This window comes from Orbicella franksi, chromosome 5 (genome assembly GCF_964199315.1).
Source record: "Orbicella franksi chromosome 5, jaOrbFran1.1, whole genome shotgun sequence".
NCBI classification, from domain to species: Eukaryota; Metazoa; Cnidaria; class Anthozoa; order Scleractinia; family Merulinidae; genus Orbicella; species Orbicella franksi.
Genome location: NC_138149.1, coordinates 31,028,619 through 31,048,424, shown reverse-complemented (window position 1 = coordinate 31,048,424; position 19,806 = coordinate 31,028,619). Strand labels below are relative to the sequence as shown.

Genomic DNA, 19,806 nt, shown 5'->3' with positions numbered 1-19,806 from the left:
AGGGAAAAGCCCTGGAAACGAGGTTGGCAACAAGAAGTAGTCTAGAAAGGAAAAAGAACATGTCGTCTTATTTGATTTCCTAATCATGGAAGGCTTTTGCACCAGGAATACAATAAGGAATTCGGCAACAACTCGAACTCGCAGTGGCTTCATGGTTAGTGCGCTCGTCTCCGGATCGAGCGGTCCGGGTACACTTCACTCTCACAGTGGCTCTCTCCACCCAGGTGTATGAATGGGTACCGGCGAACTAAATGCTGGGGGTAACCCTGCGATGGACTAGCATCCCATCCAGGGGGGAGTAGAAATACTCCCAGCCGCTTCACGCTACAGAAACCGGGATGAGCTCCGGCCTGGTGGGCCACTTCGCCCGTATGCAGACTTTACCTACCTACCAACAACTCAAAGAATATATTTATTATGGCTACCACTCCAGTATACATATATACAAATCAGAGATCTGTTTCAGGGATACCGTAGTGAAGGTTAGATGACTAGCTAACGACTATGATAATGTAATTCTTCATCATTGCTGATTGATACAAATTAAAGTCAAACTTTTTACATTGACGTGTGTGACAGACATTGCCCATTTTAGGCTTCAAGACCAGAACAGAGCTTATCCTGCAGTAAAATGTTTTTCCTTTTTTTCCGCTGTTATAACGGACATATTTAATGTACGATAGAGTAATAATTTAGTATTTGATGGTCTGAAAGTACGAGTAATTGTAGTCAAACTGCTACATTAGAAAAATAGTTGCTATGCATACAATAGCGCATATAAAAACTTGTAGAAACACATTGTATGTACAGTCCTTTAGTGAAGTCCCGCCTTCTCAAGTAAAAAATTGTTATTTCTATTTATTTAGTGTAATACAAAGTGGAATTCAAGGTGATCTATGCGTCTCTGTATGTGAACGATGAATCAGCAGGAACAAGACCAACTAGAAAAGAACAACAAAATACAAGTCAGAGAAGAAATAATACAAAGGATTAAGCAAGCTTCCGACATCTAGTAACTTCATTCTTGGCTATAGGAGAATCTATGTTTACAATATTTGTCCCATTAGCATAAGCGATACAGTTCCTGATGAAGCTACAAAAACATAAGTTCGGAATATTGAAAGGGCACAGGGCGATTAACTGTCCCAAGGAATTTGAGCATGATGTATTGAATACTTTTTGTGCGACTCGGGTTTAAAAACTCAAAATTTTACAAAGAATGCATGAGCTCATTAGCGCTTTCGACACCCAGAAATTTTGCAGTTTTTGAAAGCCAATTTCTCCTCGAATATTACACCCAAAGAGCCCAAATTTGACCAATTATTAAGTTTCACAGGCTCTTTACATGTTCGTAGTCAATTGGTGTCTAGCGTGATGCCTTCTCCGCGCAAAGTCGTATGTCAATGAGGAAAAATGTAAACAATGACGTCAGCAAAAAAATTCACATTTAAAGATTAAGATTATCCAAAGTTCCAAGCCTTACTGACTTCATCACACTATTACCATTTTGTTACACAAAACAAACGAAATGAAACAGACAAAACGTTAAAACGACTTTCACCTTTGGAGTTTATTCTCACAACGAATCAATTTCAAAGAACTAATAAATTACATTACCATTTAGCACATCTAACTACGTATCTCAACCATTTTAACCACGACCAAATCAAAGGACCTGTTAATTTCAAGGAGGTATGAACGCGATGTTTGTTTTCTAGCCATTTAAAACGACGTGATTACTTACGTTTCTGCTTCCTTGCAAAATCTACATGTTGCCGTCTGAGTGGAGCACCTGCACCAGGCCTCCCCCATATACCGTCCATTGTCTTTAAATGCTGAAAAAACAGACGGCGACTCTTAAATCTGAGCATATTCGAGAAGACACGACAACATAAATGTATATCTTTATAAACTTGGACTCTTAACGGAAATTGCCTTCAAATTAAACAACTGAGGTATTGCAGTGAAGTTTAAAACAAACGCCAACTCTTGGCGTGACACAACTCTCAAAACCCTTTTATTGTGTGACGGTCACGTACCTCTACCGACTTGACCCTCTGCTCCTCTTGGCTCTGTTTGCGATGCTGATATCTCTCCCGTGCTTGAGTCTCCAAATCAGTATGGTATTCGCGGCTTTTTTCGTTCTTCTGTCTCCTGATATTTAAAACCTGATCGAAAGAATAACTTGGAATAAGAAGGGCAAATGTTACCATTTACACCACGCCATATAAAATACAGTCAATCAGTATACAGGAGCGCCGTTGTATATTCGACGGTATTACATCTAACCTTCCCATCATGCGCCGAGCGTATGTCGCATTAGGGAGTTTAAGAAACCAGGACAGCGTCAAAACTATCACGAAACTGAATCTGGGACAGTGCGAAACATTTGAAATAAAAATAAAAAAATTAGCCGTCGTGGTTCACGTTCTACGGACAACGCAGACTTCGGTCATTTCACGTTGTTGTTTTTCAGAGGACGGCAAAGAAATGTACCAGGAATTATAACGCACGTGCACAGCCATTGTTCTGCTCACTAAACCTTTTGTTTAGCGACGTTCGTGTTGCCGTCGCCGTCATGGTTTTCTCGCTAACAAAGTGATTGTGTTGGACAGTGCATTTTCTATGGCATGGTATAAAATAGTAAAGGCGAGAGTGTGTAGCGAGGAAATACAAGTGACGAGTAGGATATTCCGTGGTATACCAAGAGAGAGCGTTACATAACTTAATCCTAAGCAACAGGCCGTTTTCATATTTTCAGGACTGGAATGCAGCTAACTTGCAGTGGGGAGTCATGTAACAGAAATACCTTCAACAGCTTTACGTCAAGTCCTACTACCCAGTCTCCATTGCAAGCTAGGATCGATGATGATCAAGCCAGCTAGGTCCAGTTCAGTTCAGGTACAAAAATGGGCTTTTTACCCTCGTTCATAACCGATATACCTTACACAAAACACGACGGCAACCGCAACGAGAACGTCACCAAACAAAAGGTTTCAAAAGAAAAACAATGGCTGTGCACGTGCGTTGTAATTCTTGGTACATTTTTTTGCCGTCCTCTGCAAAACAACAACGTGAAATGACCAAATTCTGCGTTGTCTGGAGAACGTGAACCCCAACGGCTAATTTTTCGTAAATCTATTTGAAACTGAACGCATTCGTAGCATATTCAGCAGGGGCAAGTTTTATTAGCGACAAACACACTGAATAGTTCCAAATAAATGCGAAATTCCAAAGTAAAACAGAAACACATCTTTTACTAGGACTCGTCCTCGCCGTTGTACATGCGTAAGGGACCGTTCATTTTTTATCAGGTAGGGGGGGCTGGTGGGATTTGGGGGGGGGCCATGCGAAAAAAAATGGCTTTCGAGGGGGGGCCATCCCAAAAAAATAAGGGGAAAAGGGGGGGTCACGTGAAATATTTTAGTAAAACTTTAAAATGGCATAATGTTTGAATATCAAAAAAATTGTTATAGAATAAACATAGAAGGCAGGATACAAATTTATTACAAACTTTCCTTCTGCTTTAAAAAAACGTTTGGCGACAAAAAGCATTTGTAGCTACTGAAAAGAAGTATTTAACACTGTTATTTTCGAATGCAACTTTCACTGGCACTCATCTTCATCTTCGCTGTCGTCGAGTTCTTCGTCGCCGCTTGTGCTGCTATGGGAGTCTTTTTCACCGATGCTGCAAGAAGCAGCAATGCTTTCCGTCAGAGTGTACTCTTCAGGGTACATGAAGGTGTAAACATAATCTCTGACTTCCTGCTCAAGGTTGGTGGTGATTCTGCTTCTTGCAGCATTGGTGAAATAATTCCCTTCCAAGAGCAGCGCGATGTATGGCCCATCTCTTCTAAATAACGACGTGGCAACATCCTCAACTTTAATACACTCTCCCGGGACGGCCGTTCTAGGAGGGTACACAAGGCATTGTGGAAGATCATTTCCTAGCGGGTTTCCAACACAGATTCCATAAACTCGTTGGACGTTGTTTTCAGTCCGCTTCCTCTTTCTTTCATTTGACTTTCTGCAGTTTTCTTTTTTCCTTCTCCTTTTGTTGATGTGCTGTTTGAGTATGCCCTTGAATATGCTGTTATAATTGCTCTTATTTTCTAGTGCTTCCATGTCCTGCGTGACCTTCGTCAACTTAGCTTCTATACATTTGATCTGTTTTACATTAAAACTGTGGGCATTCATCAATTCAGATGAGGGAGATGCCAATGAGAGGCCAAATGCCACACGCTCAGGGCGAGCCATAACTACGAGATCCGAAATTGACTTCTCTTTCTTTTGATTTGTTTTTTCAAACAACAGCTCTCTGTAGTATAGGGATTGTAAATATTGTCTTCACAGTGAGCACAAAACGTGAAGTAGGGGGATAATAGAGAAATATTAAAAAAGTTGAAATCTAAATACCGTTTGTTCAATTTTTTTTTTTGGGGGGGGGGGTCATCCCAAAAAATGACCGCTATAAGGGGGGGCCACGTGAAAAAATTGGTAAGCTGAGGGGGGGTCATGCGATTTTTAAATGGTGCTTCCCAAATCCCACCAGCCCCCCCTCCCTCATAAAAAATGAACGGTCCCTAAGGTCCCTATTGTGATCGACAAGCAAGCTTCTTGCTGTGTCTTGTCCCAAAATTTGTTACGCGTTTTCACAACCCAACTAACGGCTGTGAAGTAGATCACTTAAAAATACAACATTCTTTTACCACGTTTTGCTGTTGTTTTTTACGTTTACCTGCGATGTGACATCTGAAGTTTGTTTCTTTTGAGCAATTATCTCTTTGGTGGTGGCATCATAACTAGGCTGTCCCACAACACCTGATCGCAGCCAAGAAGCAACGTCCTTTTCACCCTAAAAACAAACGGCACGCATGTACAGTCAAACCTCTCCACAACGGCCACCTTGAGGACAGGGGAAGTGGCCGTTGTAGTAAAGTGGCCTTTAAGGGGAGGTAGGGGTGTAATTTGACACCTGTTTTTGTTTTTTTTTTCTCTCGGGTGTGCAGCATTTGTTCAGTAAATGCTTATTTTAGCCGCATGTATGAATCAAAATGTATCAATAAATCAGAAACGTAACAGAAACAAAATCAAATCACCCGCGGTATGGATCAGGTTTTGTGACAAACTACAGGCATGAAAATACTTACAGTTAATGGATCTTCATGTTCGGCCCTCCGTCGTTGTCTGCTTTCTTCAGACATTTCCTCTGTTGAGTGCAATCAATAAAACTATCTATCAAATGGTGTAAACTAAATGATAATACAGACAAACGTCTCCTCCTTATACACGGTCTTTTATTATATGGCTAGCTCCGTGAGCGGGCCAGATGAACCGAATCCTGCACTGTGATTGGCTACCCGAGCGGGCAAGATGGCGTTATCTTGCCCGCTCGGGATTACCCGCTGTGTCCCGGAAGAAGAAAGTTCTCTTTTTCGATGTAATAAATCCTTTATTGGCCAAGCTTGTGCAGCCACGATGACTGGATATTGGCCTCGCTCTTTTCTGCGCGTTGACGGACCGAGAGGGAGTCGAGGTCCATAAACACGCAAAAAAAGAACTTGGTCAATATCCAGCCATTTTAGCCTGATGTTTGGTAAATAACCCAGATATACATTGGTTTAATCAGGCACAAACACGACCATTCGCAAGCACTTTATAGGAAAATGATGAAAAGCACTGATTCTTTTAAACCATTTTTTGCTTGTTTTGCCTTGTTGCTGTTTTCTCATGTTTTTCTTAAAAACTTGGTAGAGGATTATCCGTAACGGAGATTAGCTACCCTTGTGAAAGTTGAAAACGTACGTAAAGTTGTGAGAAGTTCCTGCTTAGCTCTTACGTCTCTCTTGCCATTTGCCGAAAATGCCTAGGAAGGTAAAGATAGAGAGCGGATTAGTATCAAACTTTCTGATCCAAAATTCTTTCATCGTGTTGAACCTATTACAAAGTGAATTATTGTATTTAGAAAGACTATCGAATGACAAAAACATGAAAATAAAAATTCAAAACCAGGGACGAGATTCAAAAAGTTCTACCAAGTTAAGAAGCTAGTAAGTACTGTTTCTTGGCAATAGGCCTTGAGAATCTGACCAGCTCTATACTTACACTTGAATCATGAGCCACTTTGCCAGCGGTACGTGTTTGAATTTGTCCTTCGGGGTCCTTTATGGGGGCTCCCGCTCCGGATCTTCCCCAGGGGTCGTAAACGTCACGCTGATTGACAGGACTGAAATCACGTTGAATTGTTTCTAAAGTTGGACAGAAATCATTCAATAAAACATTTTCAAACTGTCCGGAACTCTTGAGCTTTTTCTGATTGAAAATAAGATTAGACTCAAAAATTTCTCGGGTGCTACTACGAGGATTTGCTGACTTCGGATGCAGGTTCATGAATACACAAAAATAACTTGTTCACAAGGGCATTGAATGGCAACAAATGAATGTGGCCATTATTTGATAATTTTGCTAGATAGACCTTCAATATTCGACCTAATCAAAATGGACTACAAGCAGTCCCTCTTTAGCTGAGTCCATCGCGCGTGACGCGAAAGAAAACCGCGAGGAAAAAATGGCCGCGCGTATTCCCGGTCGCGTGCTCCTCGCCCCCAGGATTTCGCGCGGCAATTTTTTTCCTCGCGGTTTTCTTTCGCGTCACGCGCAACGGACTTCGAAAGACCGACTACTCGTAGTCTTTAATCAAAGCCACAGGTATGACAAAGAGAGGAACACGAACTGTTGAATACTTACGTCCGCTTGAACTTTTCGTCAATGTTTGTCCTTTCCTTACTTTCAAGTTTCCACTTTTGTCGACATTTGGAGCCCCAGCGCCTGGTCGATTAACGTCAATACCAATGCCCTTCTGTTTAGATGACATGGTAGACTCAGTGGTTAGCTACGGTCCCGACCACACCATTCCATTTTCGGATGAAAATGCATACTTTTTGATATGTTCCCGCCTATCGTCCTCAATAAAACGACCGAAAACGCTGATGAAAACGGAGGCTTTCGAAAACGGTTTCGAAAGTAGAGCCTTTTGAAAAGACATCGTTTTGAAAACGCTCCGTTTCCAGTGTGGACAGGTGAAAACGGAGGCTTTGAAAACGGTGCCGAAGAAAGCCTCATATACTGTCGTTTCCATCAGCGTTCTCGGTTGTTTTAGCCGGAACGATAGGCAAAAACACATCAAAAAGTATGCGTTTTCAAACGAAAACGGATTAGTGTACACAGGTGAAAACAAAACGAAAACGCTAGTGTGGACGAAAATATTTTGCTTCGTTTTGGTTCATACGAAAGCGGATACTTTTAAAAACGCATTAGTGTGGTCAGGACATCATGTTTTTCCTCCCGACCACATTAATGTCACTATTGACTACATGTATGAAGTCCTGAGATTCTTCAGTTCTTTCAATTTCCGCACTTCTGTATGCGTGGAAAGCGTTTATAAGAATATGTTTTATACGAATATCGTGGCCGAAATTTGCGAAATTTTAAGAATATTTTTTAAGAATAAACCCGAGACTGAGATTTTGAAAAGTACAGGACGCTAAACAGGCTCAAGAACCGACCTTACCGCTCTAAAACAGTTGAGCGTTTTCACTCTTATTTCTAAAAGGAGGTCGGCCATCACAATTTATATTATGTACTTTGTTTGGTAGGTGTCTCTTGGAAATTAGTCCGCCATCAATCACACAATCCTCTGATTAACGCACTCAGCACGTTTTTCTAAACCGTACGCTGGTTTCCAAGTATACCACAAAATCTTAGATACGGGAAAATAAACAAAGCTTTTGTCATAGTCACCGTGTATTTTCCGTATGTCCGATTATCCTGACAGTACAAAGAGAAATTAAACACCACTCTCTAACTCTCGGGTTTAATTTTTGAAAACAAAATATGAGTTTTCCTCACCAAGTCATTCTCGTCCCTATCTCGCGCAGGTTTAACCATTCGTCCTTGTCTATCAAACATTGGAGGATTTCCGTGCCCTTTACCCCAAGGATTATACTAAAAAAAGGTCAACATATCGATCAGTACAATGCATCATGACATATTTATTTTGAGAAGAGCAGGTTGTCTGAGAACCGGGGGGGGGGGAAACTCCCATATAAAAAGGACGGGGGTGCTCCTCGTACCTCGCAGGGTGTTCATCCTCAAAAGATTCACAGTAGAAGCTTTCTGGGTACCTTTTAGGGTATTGAGCCGAAAAAATATGATAGGAGATAATGTATTTTTTTAGAATTGGTGAAAAACATTTTAAGCCACGCCCACAAAACACGATCTTGGTACCTCTTAAGGGTTATTTTCAAAATTTCCGATGAGCAGCCCCGTTTTGTTATGTGGGAGTTCCCCCCCCCCCCCGGGGTCTGAGACGAAACAAGCGTTTTTTCGTTACTGTATGTAAGTTACATGTCATTTAGCATGCCAGTCTAAATCATTAGGAATGCAAAAGACAATGGTTTGTTTCCAAACGTGTACAACTAAAAAACAGTTAGTGTAGTTGAAGAGTCAAAAAATACAATTAAACGACTACAGCCGGAGTTTCTCACCTGGGGTTTATCTTGATCTGAAAACAAAAAAAAGAAGAAGAAATAGTAACATTTGACAATCAAAATAAAAAATAGTCAATGGAAATATTTCAACTTTAACTTTCGCTATTGTGCACTATTTACAGAGTTAACATTAGTTAGTACAGATCTTTTTATTATAAATACAAAAAGATAACTATTGTTTTACTCTGTCCAACAGAGTAAAACTCGCCAATGGAAGTTTTCTCTGCAATTAATGAACAGTAGCGTCTAAGTTTATAACAGAGTATTAGACACTTACATGAACTTGTTTCATTCAAGCCTTGATTGAAGGCTTGCGGATACCTGCGGCTCCCATGCCGGAGCTCTTCAATGTCTTTTGACAGTGTTGTAGGATAACTGGCTTTTACAGTACCTATATCAGTAAATAAAAAAAAAGATGTTTGCATGTATTCCTTTACTTCTGTCAACTTCATTAAGAAAGGTTTTGTGCAGCGTGTGTAGACTTGTTCACAAGTTGAGCTCAGAGCAAGAAAAATTTATACGATGCTCAAAACCCAAGGGAAGAAAAGGAGAGCAAAGTGTGTATCTGGATTATTAACTAAAACTGCAAAGGACTCTGAGAAAGTCTACAACCTGTATTACGGGAATTTATTGTGCACCAAGTTGGATCAAAGATTGCCTTGTTTACAGTGTGTACACAGGTGTTTCTAAAACTATTAACTAATAAAAAAGATTTTTTCCTCCAATAACATTGGAAAGGACAAAATTCTATCTCAAGTAGCCGTGACTGACTCATGCCAGCCTGCATCACACTATGTAATTAACTGAAAATGAACTCATGTTTCTTGTCAGTCTCAAGTTTCCCACTCTGCTCATCCCAGTTGTCATAGCGCAAAGTAACTATACACTGTCCAGACAGGCTGTCACAACTATTCCAGTGAAGGGTAGGTTTCCATGTGCCATTTTACCAGGTTACCCTTGGCTAACAGCCAATTTGTCTCTTGCCCAAAAACATGACACTTAATTCCAACCTGGACCAACAAGCTACATGTATCACTAGACAACTGGATCCCCCACGGGAAATAATGCAGCAGTTTATTAGTACATGTACAGTACCTGAGCCTGTTTTTCTGGGTGCCCCAGCACCTTCTCTTCCAAAAGGGTCTGTATTACACTGAAAAAAAAATTAAATGATTTTACAAGTTACCTTTAAAACAATTTGTAGGTATTTCCCAGTTATAAGCAACTGTTTTGACCCCAAAAGTTTTTTTTAAGTGCTGTGGGCAGGTTATACTGAGGATCAGGCTTTTTGCCAGATGGGTGTCCAGGCGTCCTGTGGACAGCCACTTTTTAAAGAAAGCTGTTTTATTTTCCATTTGAACAGGCCCTATACCACATTGTGGAGGCCCACTTTTCAAATCCTGGCGGAGGGACCTGCTGAGGATGAACTTCAAGAATCACCTTCAAGAAAGCCAGTCACAATGGTGATAATTAAATGAGGTTCTACAGGAATTGAATGGAAAATTTTTTAAAATATTTATTATAATTATTATAATGGTTTATCAACTCACATGATGAATTTCCTCTTCAATGCTCTTTTCTCTTTGAAGCAGTTTTCTAGTCCTCGAACCTTCAATCATGGAATCTGAAATAACATTTATACATAGTCATCAGCTACAAGCAGCTTCATAATTACCTGTTATAAATTCAGTTTTCTTTTATCTTAAAAAATGGTTGCAACAGAAAAAAATCCTACCTAACTCCTGTTTGTATCGCTCATTTCTTCCACCATACCTCTATAAAAACAATGAGTAGTTACAACAATCAGTTGATAACAGAAATCCATGATATCACTATATTGACTATATACAACAAAACTTAACATTAGGTAAATCTGGTTATAGCTTAATAGTCAGATAAAATGGGTTTTCTATGTAAAGGGCATGTGGGAGGCGTGGTGGCCTCATGGTTAGTGCACTCGTCTCCAGATCGAGCGGTCCGGGTTCGAACCCTGGCCGGGGACATTGTGTTGTGTTCTTGGGCAAGACACTTTACTCTCACAGTGCCTCTCTCCACCCAGGTGTATAAATGGGTACCGGCGAACTTAATGCTGGGGGTAACCCTGCGATGGACTAGCATCCCATCCAGGGGGGAGTAGAAATACTCCTAGTCGCTTCATGCTACAGAAACCGGGATAAGCTCCAGCCTGATGGGTCACTTGGCTCACATGCAGACGTTACCTTATGTAAAGGGCACATTGAGGGGGTACCATTTTCAAACCAATATCATTTCAAAGTGCTTGTAAATTGGTATGTCACTGTCACTTGGACGTTTCTGATACTCACATCCACAGCCAAATTTCATACTCTTAGCGGTATTTTCCTAAATATAAACTTCAGAGTGGTGGAACAAAGTAAATTTGTGGAACCGCCATACTCACCAAAACAGGTTCCACATTAGCTTTAGATGCATGTCTTGGAAATCTAAGCTCAGGATCAGTACGGAAACCTGCAGCAACTTTTCCTGACTCTGTTCTGTTTGGAGCGCCTCCTCCACCTTGACGGCCTCCAAATGGTTGATAAGGCTTCCCATACAAAACAAAAAATATGAAAACTTTGTCTTGATCATAAAGGGAAAAGTAGGAACCCTGTAGTACTGCCCCCAGCTTAATAAGTTAGATGTAGAATGAAGCCTTAAGGCCATTTTTAGGCTTCTTAGAGATAAGCCACATACACTTCAGGAGAACTTAGACTTGGGTTATGGTTACTAGCAGCAGATTTAACACACTATATTTCAAAGTTCATTACATACCTCTTGAACAAGGTTCTTGACATTTTTTGTTCTTTTTGCATCAGGTTTTTCATCACTACCAGACTGTAAAAAGATTTATAGTACAGAATAAGTTTTTAAGAATAAATTATATGGAAGCAATATTATTCATTGATGTTTTAACCTATGTAAGGGCAGTACATTCACATAACTTAGACACTTCAGTGTTAACTTGTACAGTTACACACAAAAACAGCTGCTAGTAAATACTCTCCAAAATAATAAATATCATCCCTAAAAAATATGACCACCCCCATGTTTATACAGCCTGAGGCAAAACTCCTAGCTACTAAAAGTTTACTTTTTCTGACTGAGTGTACTTGTAAATTTTTTGTTTTTAGGAAGTATCCCTATACTTCTATTATGGGATGTATTTTTTGTTTTTGTTTGAAATCCCTGTCCAACCCCACCTTGAACCCCTGTAGAAATTCTGGCAGCTCCTAAGACTCACAGTACAATTAAATTAATTAGGAAAGTAAGATCATAGATCTGTACTAAGGGCATCCGCAGTCGAGTGTCGATCGGTACTCTTGATCGATACCCTCGAGAGGGACATCTTCATCAACATCCCGATCAATACTTCGTCGACACTCTGTTGTCTGATCAACAGTCCAATGATAGTCATTTGAGTGTTGACCGACTCATATGAATCAATCGAAAATTAGTCAACTCTTCACCGACTGTCGACTGATCGATGGAGTGTCAACCGAGGTGTTGATGGAGTGTCGATTGAGGGTATCAATTAACACTTGACCGTGCATGCCTTTAGCACACATGATCTGGAAAGTTGAGAACTGCAGGACAGCAAAACCATAGATCACTGAGTCAGCAGTAAAATCCAGAGTAATACTACCTGTGTATACTTATGAATAACACACTTGGCAAGGGAAACAATGTTTCCTTTTGAAAAATTTTATTTACCACATGATGAGAACCACTGGTTATTACCTCAGATGTCTGAAATGAACAAAAGAAAAGAAAATCAGACCTACACTGTACAAAGACATTGTGGGAATGTCTGAGAAAAAAAATAGCTTAATTAGCTACTTAAAAGAGAAGAAATGAAGCAAGTGGTCCAAATGGCTCACATCATAGTACTGCAAGTATAATTCAACAAATTATTCCTACAGTCACATTCAGTTACATAGAGACACATGTATTTAATTTTAATTAACATTTGACTTGTTCTTCACATTCTTTATTTGGTTAGATATACATGTACACATACACACATCAACATAAATTATAGACTGATGGAAATAACGTTACTATGTATTAAATAAGGTTATTGTATCGTATTGTACCACAGATCCTTAGATCATTGTCATTCTTCTCACCCTCCCCCCTATACTTAAAACTTTGCCATGTGACCCACCACATGGCAAAGAGGGCAATTAAGCAATCTTATTAACCAAAACTACAAAATATTATCAACTCACAATAGGTGCCCCTCCGCCTGGTCGTCCCCAAGGGTCATAGTTCTTCAGATCTTCCAAGTCCTGAGATTTATGAAAAAATGGCAGGTTTCAAGCATATGCTTTAAATGTGTTTATAACTAAGGTAAAACATTATGTAGCGTATATTTATATGGACATCCAATTAATGACATTCAATACTGGAACCAAACTGATCAGGACTTGTCAATGATTCAAAGTCCACAAGAGGACTAATTAATAAAAAATATATCCTGAAAATAGACTGAACAATACCTTTCTCTTCTCTTCTTGTTGTGCCTGTCGCATCCTTGCTTTCTCTTCCAAATGCCTTGCTAAAAATTCATCTGTTTGCAAACAAGAAAGAAAGTTAAATGCAAAGCATACACAAACGCAAAATACCACATACATATAAATATACCTCGTGACAAGTGATAGTACATTAAGTAAGTGTGAGTACACTCATTAAAACCTTCATCTGAATGTCTACTGAATTAATTGAGTACAATAAAAAATATTAATTAAATGCACATTAAAATAAATAGCATTTAGTCATTAGCATGGAACACCATCTACTACGAAAAAACTTCATCAATAAACAACAATCAGGAACACATTCAAGGTCCTACCTTGTGTCGAGGCTAAGTTCTTATTCTTAACTGCTTCTTTTTCCCTGAAATAAAGATTTGTAGCAACAAATTAATTGCAATTCATTAAAAAAATTCTGACACAAAGGCTTTATCTGGCCTTGGCATATCCAACTCAGATCATGTGTACTAAAGGCATCCACAGTTGAGTGTCAATCAATATCCTCGATCAGTACTTTCAATCAACACTTGATCAATACTTAGTGAACACTCCATCGACATCTTGCTGGACACTTGGTCGACAGTTGACTAATTTTCAATCGATGTGTATGAGTCAGTGGAGAGTCCCGGCCAACTATCGACCAACTGTTGATTGAGTGTCGGTTGAGTGTTGATCATCAAGATGTCAATTGGGTGTCAACCATGTATCGATCAGGATATTGATCGAGTGTTGATCAAGAGTCAATTGAGGGTATCGATCGACGCTCAACCGCTGATGCCTTTAGCACACATGATCCTCCAACTCATTTCTTACGTTCTTTCTTCCAGCCAGATCATGTTGTTTGGACGAGGTGCTGGAGCTGGCTTTCCAACCTTAGTTGCTGCTTCAGTCCCATAAAGAAATCCAGAAGGATTATAATTTTCTTTTAACCCGGCTTGGTGAAGGAGTTCATCTGTACCATATATCATCTTGTTACTTGCTGATCCACCTGGTATCTGAGAAAATCAAAATGCACTTCATGTCAAGCTATGGGGGTGCATAATGTCACTCCAGGGGGACTGCCACATAAAATGGACAGGGGTGCTTGTCGAAAATTTTGAAAAGAACTCCAAAGAGGTACCAAGATCCTGTTTTGTGGGCGTTGCTTGAAATGTTTGTCACCTCTAAAAGGTACCAATTCTACAACAACACGTTATCTCCTGTTATATTTTTTTGGCTAAATGCACTAGAAGACTCACTTAGATATAAGGGATCTGTCCTTTGGAACATAGTTTTATACCACGAACAACATAAAAGTTTTTCAAGCTTTTTCGACTTTAGAAAGCAGGTTGTAAATAGAGCCTATTTTAAAGATTTTAACTTTAACGCCCTGTCGGCTTCGACAACCCGCCACAGACATAGTGACTTTATATACAATTAGTTTTAGTTAGTTTATTGTAATCATATAGTAGATTAACTTAGTAATAGTTCTAGTTAGGAATTAATTAAATAATTAATTTTATTGTAAATCTAGGAATTGTAATCTAAACATTTTAATCGTAATTTTACATTTTTAGCAAAGTTAAATTTAAATACACAACCCCACAAGCTTTTAGCTTTAATTATTGTCGTGTTTAAATAAAGTTTATCTATCTATCTATCTAAGGTCCCACAAAAGTTTCCACTGTGGAAATTGTTGCTGGAGCATATTAACCATTTTCAAGCCATGCAATGTGCACATAAATGCACACAGATGGGTACAAACTTGTTTGGGCTTTTAGCGCCAACATACCTTTCCTCTCACAAAATGCTGCTTCCTGGTGAATCTGTCATTCAGTGCTCTTGGATCATTTGTGGAAGTTAATCCTAGCTTAAAGCCTTGGCTGTGGGCATTTTGTAAATGATAATGCTTGCTTAATGGTCTGTGAGTGTCCTGCATCGATGAAGGATTTACTTTATGGGGCTCCAGAGGAAAAACTGAAACCAGAAATTTAATCGGCTATCAAAAATGCTTTAGTAGTAGTCCATGAGAAAAAATCAAAAAGGACAAAAGATCTGAACATTCTAGAGATTTGAACTAAAAAATTATCTAACACAGTGAAACAGAAACACAGTTAGTCTTAACTTAACTAAGGGTGCATATATATATTGACTAAAAATCACAAGTGTAGGTCATAGTGCGCAGGGTTCTCATCAAGTGCTGGCCGACAGCTAAAATATGGCTACTTCGATTACTCAGCTGTCTGCTTTTCATGAGATTATGAGTGTGTACATGTAAGTTGTCCAGAGTAATTTAGGGGAAACACAGTCAGGTTTTTTGGAACATGACTGAACCTTGACTGGCCGTGACGAGAGAGGGGACATGGGGTGAGGGTGTGGTGTATATTGCCAATCCTCTGTAGGTAAAAAGATGGCGACTGGTAAATTTTACGCATAGTTCTTAGCGAGCCAAAGCCTTAACAATGTTCATAAAAATGCACAGAAGAGTTACAAAATCTTCAAACCTAGCATACACAATGTCCTTAATTCAGGGACAAATATTGTAAAAATTTGGCTGTCTTTGTGCCTTACAGGCTGTGTTAGGTTCGCAAGGTATTGTGGTAAAATGTACAGCCGCCATCTTTTTTCCTACAGTGGATTATGCTAGTACTGTAGAATAAAAAATTATCATCCCCTAATATTCTTGGTAGTTTGACCTTCTCCAAAATTGATTTCTTTTTCAGGAAATATCTCCAAGAAATTGCCTAAAATAGCATATTTTCAGAGTCTGTCAATTTCAATTTTTGGGGGAGCATGCCCCTAGACCTCCCTAGAGGCTTGTCCCTACGGCACTTGAATTGATGTCTACTTCACAAAACTAGCCCTCTGCTCCTTAAATTAATGAGAACCCTGGTGCAATCCACTGAAGATGTAAGAAAAAAATTGGTTCTTTCTTACCAGCAGAGTTAAATTTATCTCTTGGTTCTGAACCATACATAAGCCCTGTTCCTGCCATACCACCAGCTACTTTTCCATTATGAAACCATTGGGTTTTATGGTGGTGATAACCTGAGTCAAACTGGGCTGGGTTTACTCCATCCCTACATTAATGATCCATGCACAGAGTGTTTTTAATATCAGGTGAACAACGAAACACAACACACTCAAATTCTTAATTTGGTCAGAGGTCAATATCATGAGTTGTCTACTTGACTTGGATCATGTTTACTGTTAGGTAGTGACAACTGACACTATTGACCAATACTCAGCGGAGCATCAGTCAACAATTGGCTGGCAGTCGGTCGAGTATCAGTTGGGTGTCGGTCGAGTATGGTTTGATACATCGGCCAATATGTGTGTCAGCCGTGTGTTGGTCAAGTAATGGCCAGCATAATTGACCGATACTAGGTCGACAATGAACTGAATGTTGGTCTATATATCCACCAATACTTGGCCAATGTATAGACCTAGTGTCGCTCCATATATCCGTTGATAGTGTTGGCCGATACTACCAAGAGTTAACATGATCCATCTACTTAAAAAACATGCTTTCCAGGTAAAAACATGGTGTTCACCCTGTTTTGGGCAATTTCCCTTGTTATCACATTGAAAGTTCACATTAGGATATCTTTAATTTATGGATGATCAATATTTAATAATCAATAATGATCTTACAAAATAAGGCACTTTTCTGATAATGACGGATGTACTAGTTAGTGCTCTGAATGCTTTCATTTAACATCGCAATTAACGCCTGAAAATTTTGCTCAAATTCTCGGCAAGACTTCAAAATATTTATATATTTGTGAACAAGCTGCTGTCATATCCCTAAATGTATTCCACCAAATAGGCTACCATAGGCTCTTATGAAGAGCTGTCTAGAGTGATCAGGAAATTCTTGTTCGTAAAATATAAATAAAATAAGCTGAAGAAAATGCCAAAAATTGAATTGGGAAAATCGAAGTTTGGCATCCTGGGTTTAATTGTAAAAAAAAAGATATTCAAAACAAGTACATGCACTTATAAGCTTAATGCTTTTAAAGTGTATGTAAAAGTCAACGTCAGGTTGTGAACTCCGTTTTACGTCCTAACACTACAAAACTTTCCACTATAAATGTAACCTACTGAAGGTGGAACATCAATGGAAATTAGTTCATGAAATAAATACCACCATCTTATACCGAGTGAATATGAGAAATAACTTCATTTAATATGACATTTCTACTTCATACTGGCATGGAAAATCATACCGTTGTACCAAAACACATGCAGATACACTTAAAAATAACATTTCACGAGAACGCCACTTCATCTTGTTGTTAAAATTCTTTACAAGATTGTACGTTCGCGGATGAATCTTAAATTTACTCCACCAAACAAATATTTGGCGCACGGGCTGTGTTGGAGAGTGAGTAGTTATCGTAGTTCTTGCCGTTGGTCAGTGGCTTCGTCAAACACGACAAACAAATCAAGAAGTCAAATGGAATCAAAGATCAAACAACGATGACAATCTGTGTGTGGAAACAGCATGCTAATGCCGGCATTCTTCAAATGCATTCGTGTAATTAAAGATTAAAGAGAGCCCCTACAATATTCGACAATGCCTGAGTTCCCTTGCTAACTACAGTCTTTAAGTTAATATTTACGTTATAGAAATGTAATGTTTGTTATCACCAAACCCCGATAAAACGCCGTGTAAATGGTTGAAGTTACGTTATCATCGCGCCAAACTTGACATATTTTGCGCGCCTCTATTATAAAATGCTCTTTTCAATGCCTTTCTGACTTCTTCAAAAGACTTTAAGACGGCTTATGACTAACTGAAGTAGTATATTCTATACCATGAACAATTCACAAATACTTACATTGGACGCTGGATAAAGAATTGGAGTGAATTTTTTCGAGTTTTTCGTCATACAACCTACTGGAACGGTGTGAAATCGACATACATATGTACTTGTTGCTATGACAACAGCGGAAAGACGGGTGTTCAGTCTTTTGTTGCGAACACTCTCGGCAAAACAAAGGAATCTCATTGTGAGCATAAGTTGCTGTTGTGTACAAACAATTGGCAGCCGAAAACTACTAAAAGCCCAACATATTTAGATCATTAATGAACACAAATTTCGGATTTTTCAGTAATGGATATAAGACTTTTAATAAAGGTATAAAGTGGTTTTTCTGCTTTTAGAGCTTCATCGGCTAAGACTACTTGACATACTCTTGATGAGTAACAAAACTAAACTAAACATTCGTGCTAGTCTACTGAATTTAACTGCTCCGAAAATCCTGATGTTTTCATAACGCCCCTAAAGAAACCTTGGTCAGAAAAATGTTGGTTGTGCTCGAAGGGTCTTTTCCTTTTCATTTCTGCCCTTGAAGTTGAGTTCTCTTTCTCTTCGACCTAGCTAGATAATGTTACGTCAACAAACTAATCCGTTCTGTTTTAATATCAAGAACTTGATCCATTTAAGAAACAGGCATTTTCAACTGTCTTAATCAAGGAGTTATTATTAAATGGCCCACATGTTCATTCAATGATTAAGAAATAGAAAGTACTCCTCTCGATTGTTGTGAATATTCATCAGGAGGCAGGTAGGGTTAAAGTCTCTCCTCGATTGAGAAATCTGTATGCATGATAGTCAGAAGACTATAGGGAACCAATAGCGGCGTATGTGGATATATTCAGATTTGTGAATTTACGTCAGCAGTACCATTATACTACGCAATTGGCAACAAAGTACAGCAAGCAGCATGCAATTTTTAACAGATTTTTGTTAGTTTTTTGATCCATGTTTGTAATAGTCTAGTAGTCTATGGATGTAGGATATATATTTAATAAACTGTCTGCCGGTTCCCAAATCAAGCTTGACTCTGTTGTGTTGTTTAGAAGAAACACAGTTAATCAGTGCCTCGGCGAGAGTTTTGACTTTTCGCAATTTTTCAAGCAGTCTCCAAGACTTTCTCAAGGGTTTTTCTCCATGACCAGGGCAAATTAACCCAGCAATCAAAGACAGACCGTACGAGACCTTTCCAATGCTAACTACATAAAGAAAGAACACAATTAGCATTTAGATTTAGTACCGTGGACTGAGTTGACTTGAAATAAGCTCTGTCGGTTTTGTCCATGACTGCAAGGATCCCAGAATGTCCAAGATTTTAATGTGTGATTTGACACAGGACAAAACACCGAAGAACGAAAAGTTTCACCCTGAGAGGAAAGAAAACGAAAAATTAACGAGACACTCCTCGTTGGAACTCCTAAATAAAGCAAAAGTACCAATAAAAAGATTTCATCGCGTTGGAACTTAAATAAAACGGAAGAAAGAATGGACAGACAGACAGACAGCTCGGTAGATTATGGGGTTAGCGCGCGTTCTCGACTACCCACTCTTTCTACCGCGTCCGTTTTAGAGAATCAACATTTTCCTTCGGAGACTTGGCCCTCCATAAAGAACAGAATGACGAGGCTGAATCAATCAGAGCACGCCAGTCGTTTGCTTAAATTAATTAGAACTAAACCAACGAGTAAAGACAAGAAAAGAATCGAAAAGAAACATGTAAAGAAATTCTGTAGGCTTTTACAGTAAGGGCACTCAGTCTCTAACCATGAATCATAAAACTGTCTTTTTTTGAGCATTTCTTTTGGTGACTATAGAATGGAGGGTCTTCCAAAAATACAAGATATCATTTTTACAGTGTAAAATTTGTTAATTCGCAGAGTCCTCATTCTACAGTCATTCAGAAAG

The 19,806-nt window shown here is 39.1% G+C and overlaps 1 protein-coding gene across 2 annotated transcripts; it reads right to left on the bottom strand.

Annotated features, from left to right (window-relative positions):
* Nucleotides 1–396: 396 nt before the first annotated feature.
* Nucleotides 397–18,001, bottom strand: LOC145488152 (uncharacterized). 2 transcript variants are annotated; one of them, XM_081466950.1, is made up of 24 exons: nucleotides 17,923–18,001; nucleotides 16,016–16,158; nucleotides 14,871–15,055; nucleotides 13,913–14,094; nucleotides 13,420–13,463; nucleotides 13,067–13,137; nucleotides 12,797–12,856; nucleotides 12,279–12,314; nucleotides 11,340–11,402; nucleotides 10,969–11,112; nucleotides 10,285–10,324; nucleotides 10,100–10,173; nucleotides 9,645–9,702; nucleotides 8,827–8,940; nucleotides 8,547–8,563; nucleotides 7,909–8,004; nucleotides 6,748–6,859; nucleotides 6,106–6,248; nucleotides 5,806–5,866; nucleotides 5,151–5,209; nucleotides 4,739–4,855; nucleotides 2,040–2,168; nucleotides 1,745–1,835; nucleotides 397–941 (listed from the first exon to the last, which is right to left on the bottom strand). In XM_081466950.1, coding segments are annotated over exons 1-24 (2,088 nt in total). In that variant the 5' UTR covers nucleotides 17,925–18,001; the 3' UTR covers nucleotides 397–894. The 2 variants fall into 2 exon arrangements, with proteins under 2 accessions (XP_081323076.1, XP_081323077.1); XM_081466951.1 differs by lacking the exon at nucleotides 16,016–16,158.
* Between the last annotated feature and the right edge of the window lie 1,805 nt (nucleotides 18,002–19,806).

What these genes read in the sequence shown, in the direction of transcription:
- LOC145488152 (XM_081466950.1), bottom strand. An exon ending in GAACTTAGCCTCGACACAAG is followed by an intron (nt 13,138 to 13,419) that starts GTAGGACCTTGA and finishes GTTTGCAAACAG; the next exon opens with ATGAATTTTTAGCAAGGCAT. An exon ending in ACCCAGAAAAACAGGCTCAG is followed by an intron (nt 8,941 to 9,644) that starts GTACTGTACATG and finishes TTACTGATATAG; the next exon opens with GTACTGTAAAAGCCAGTTAT.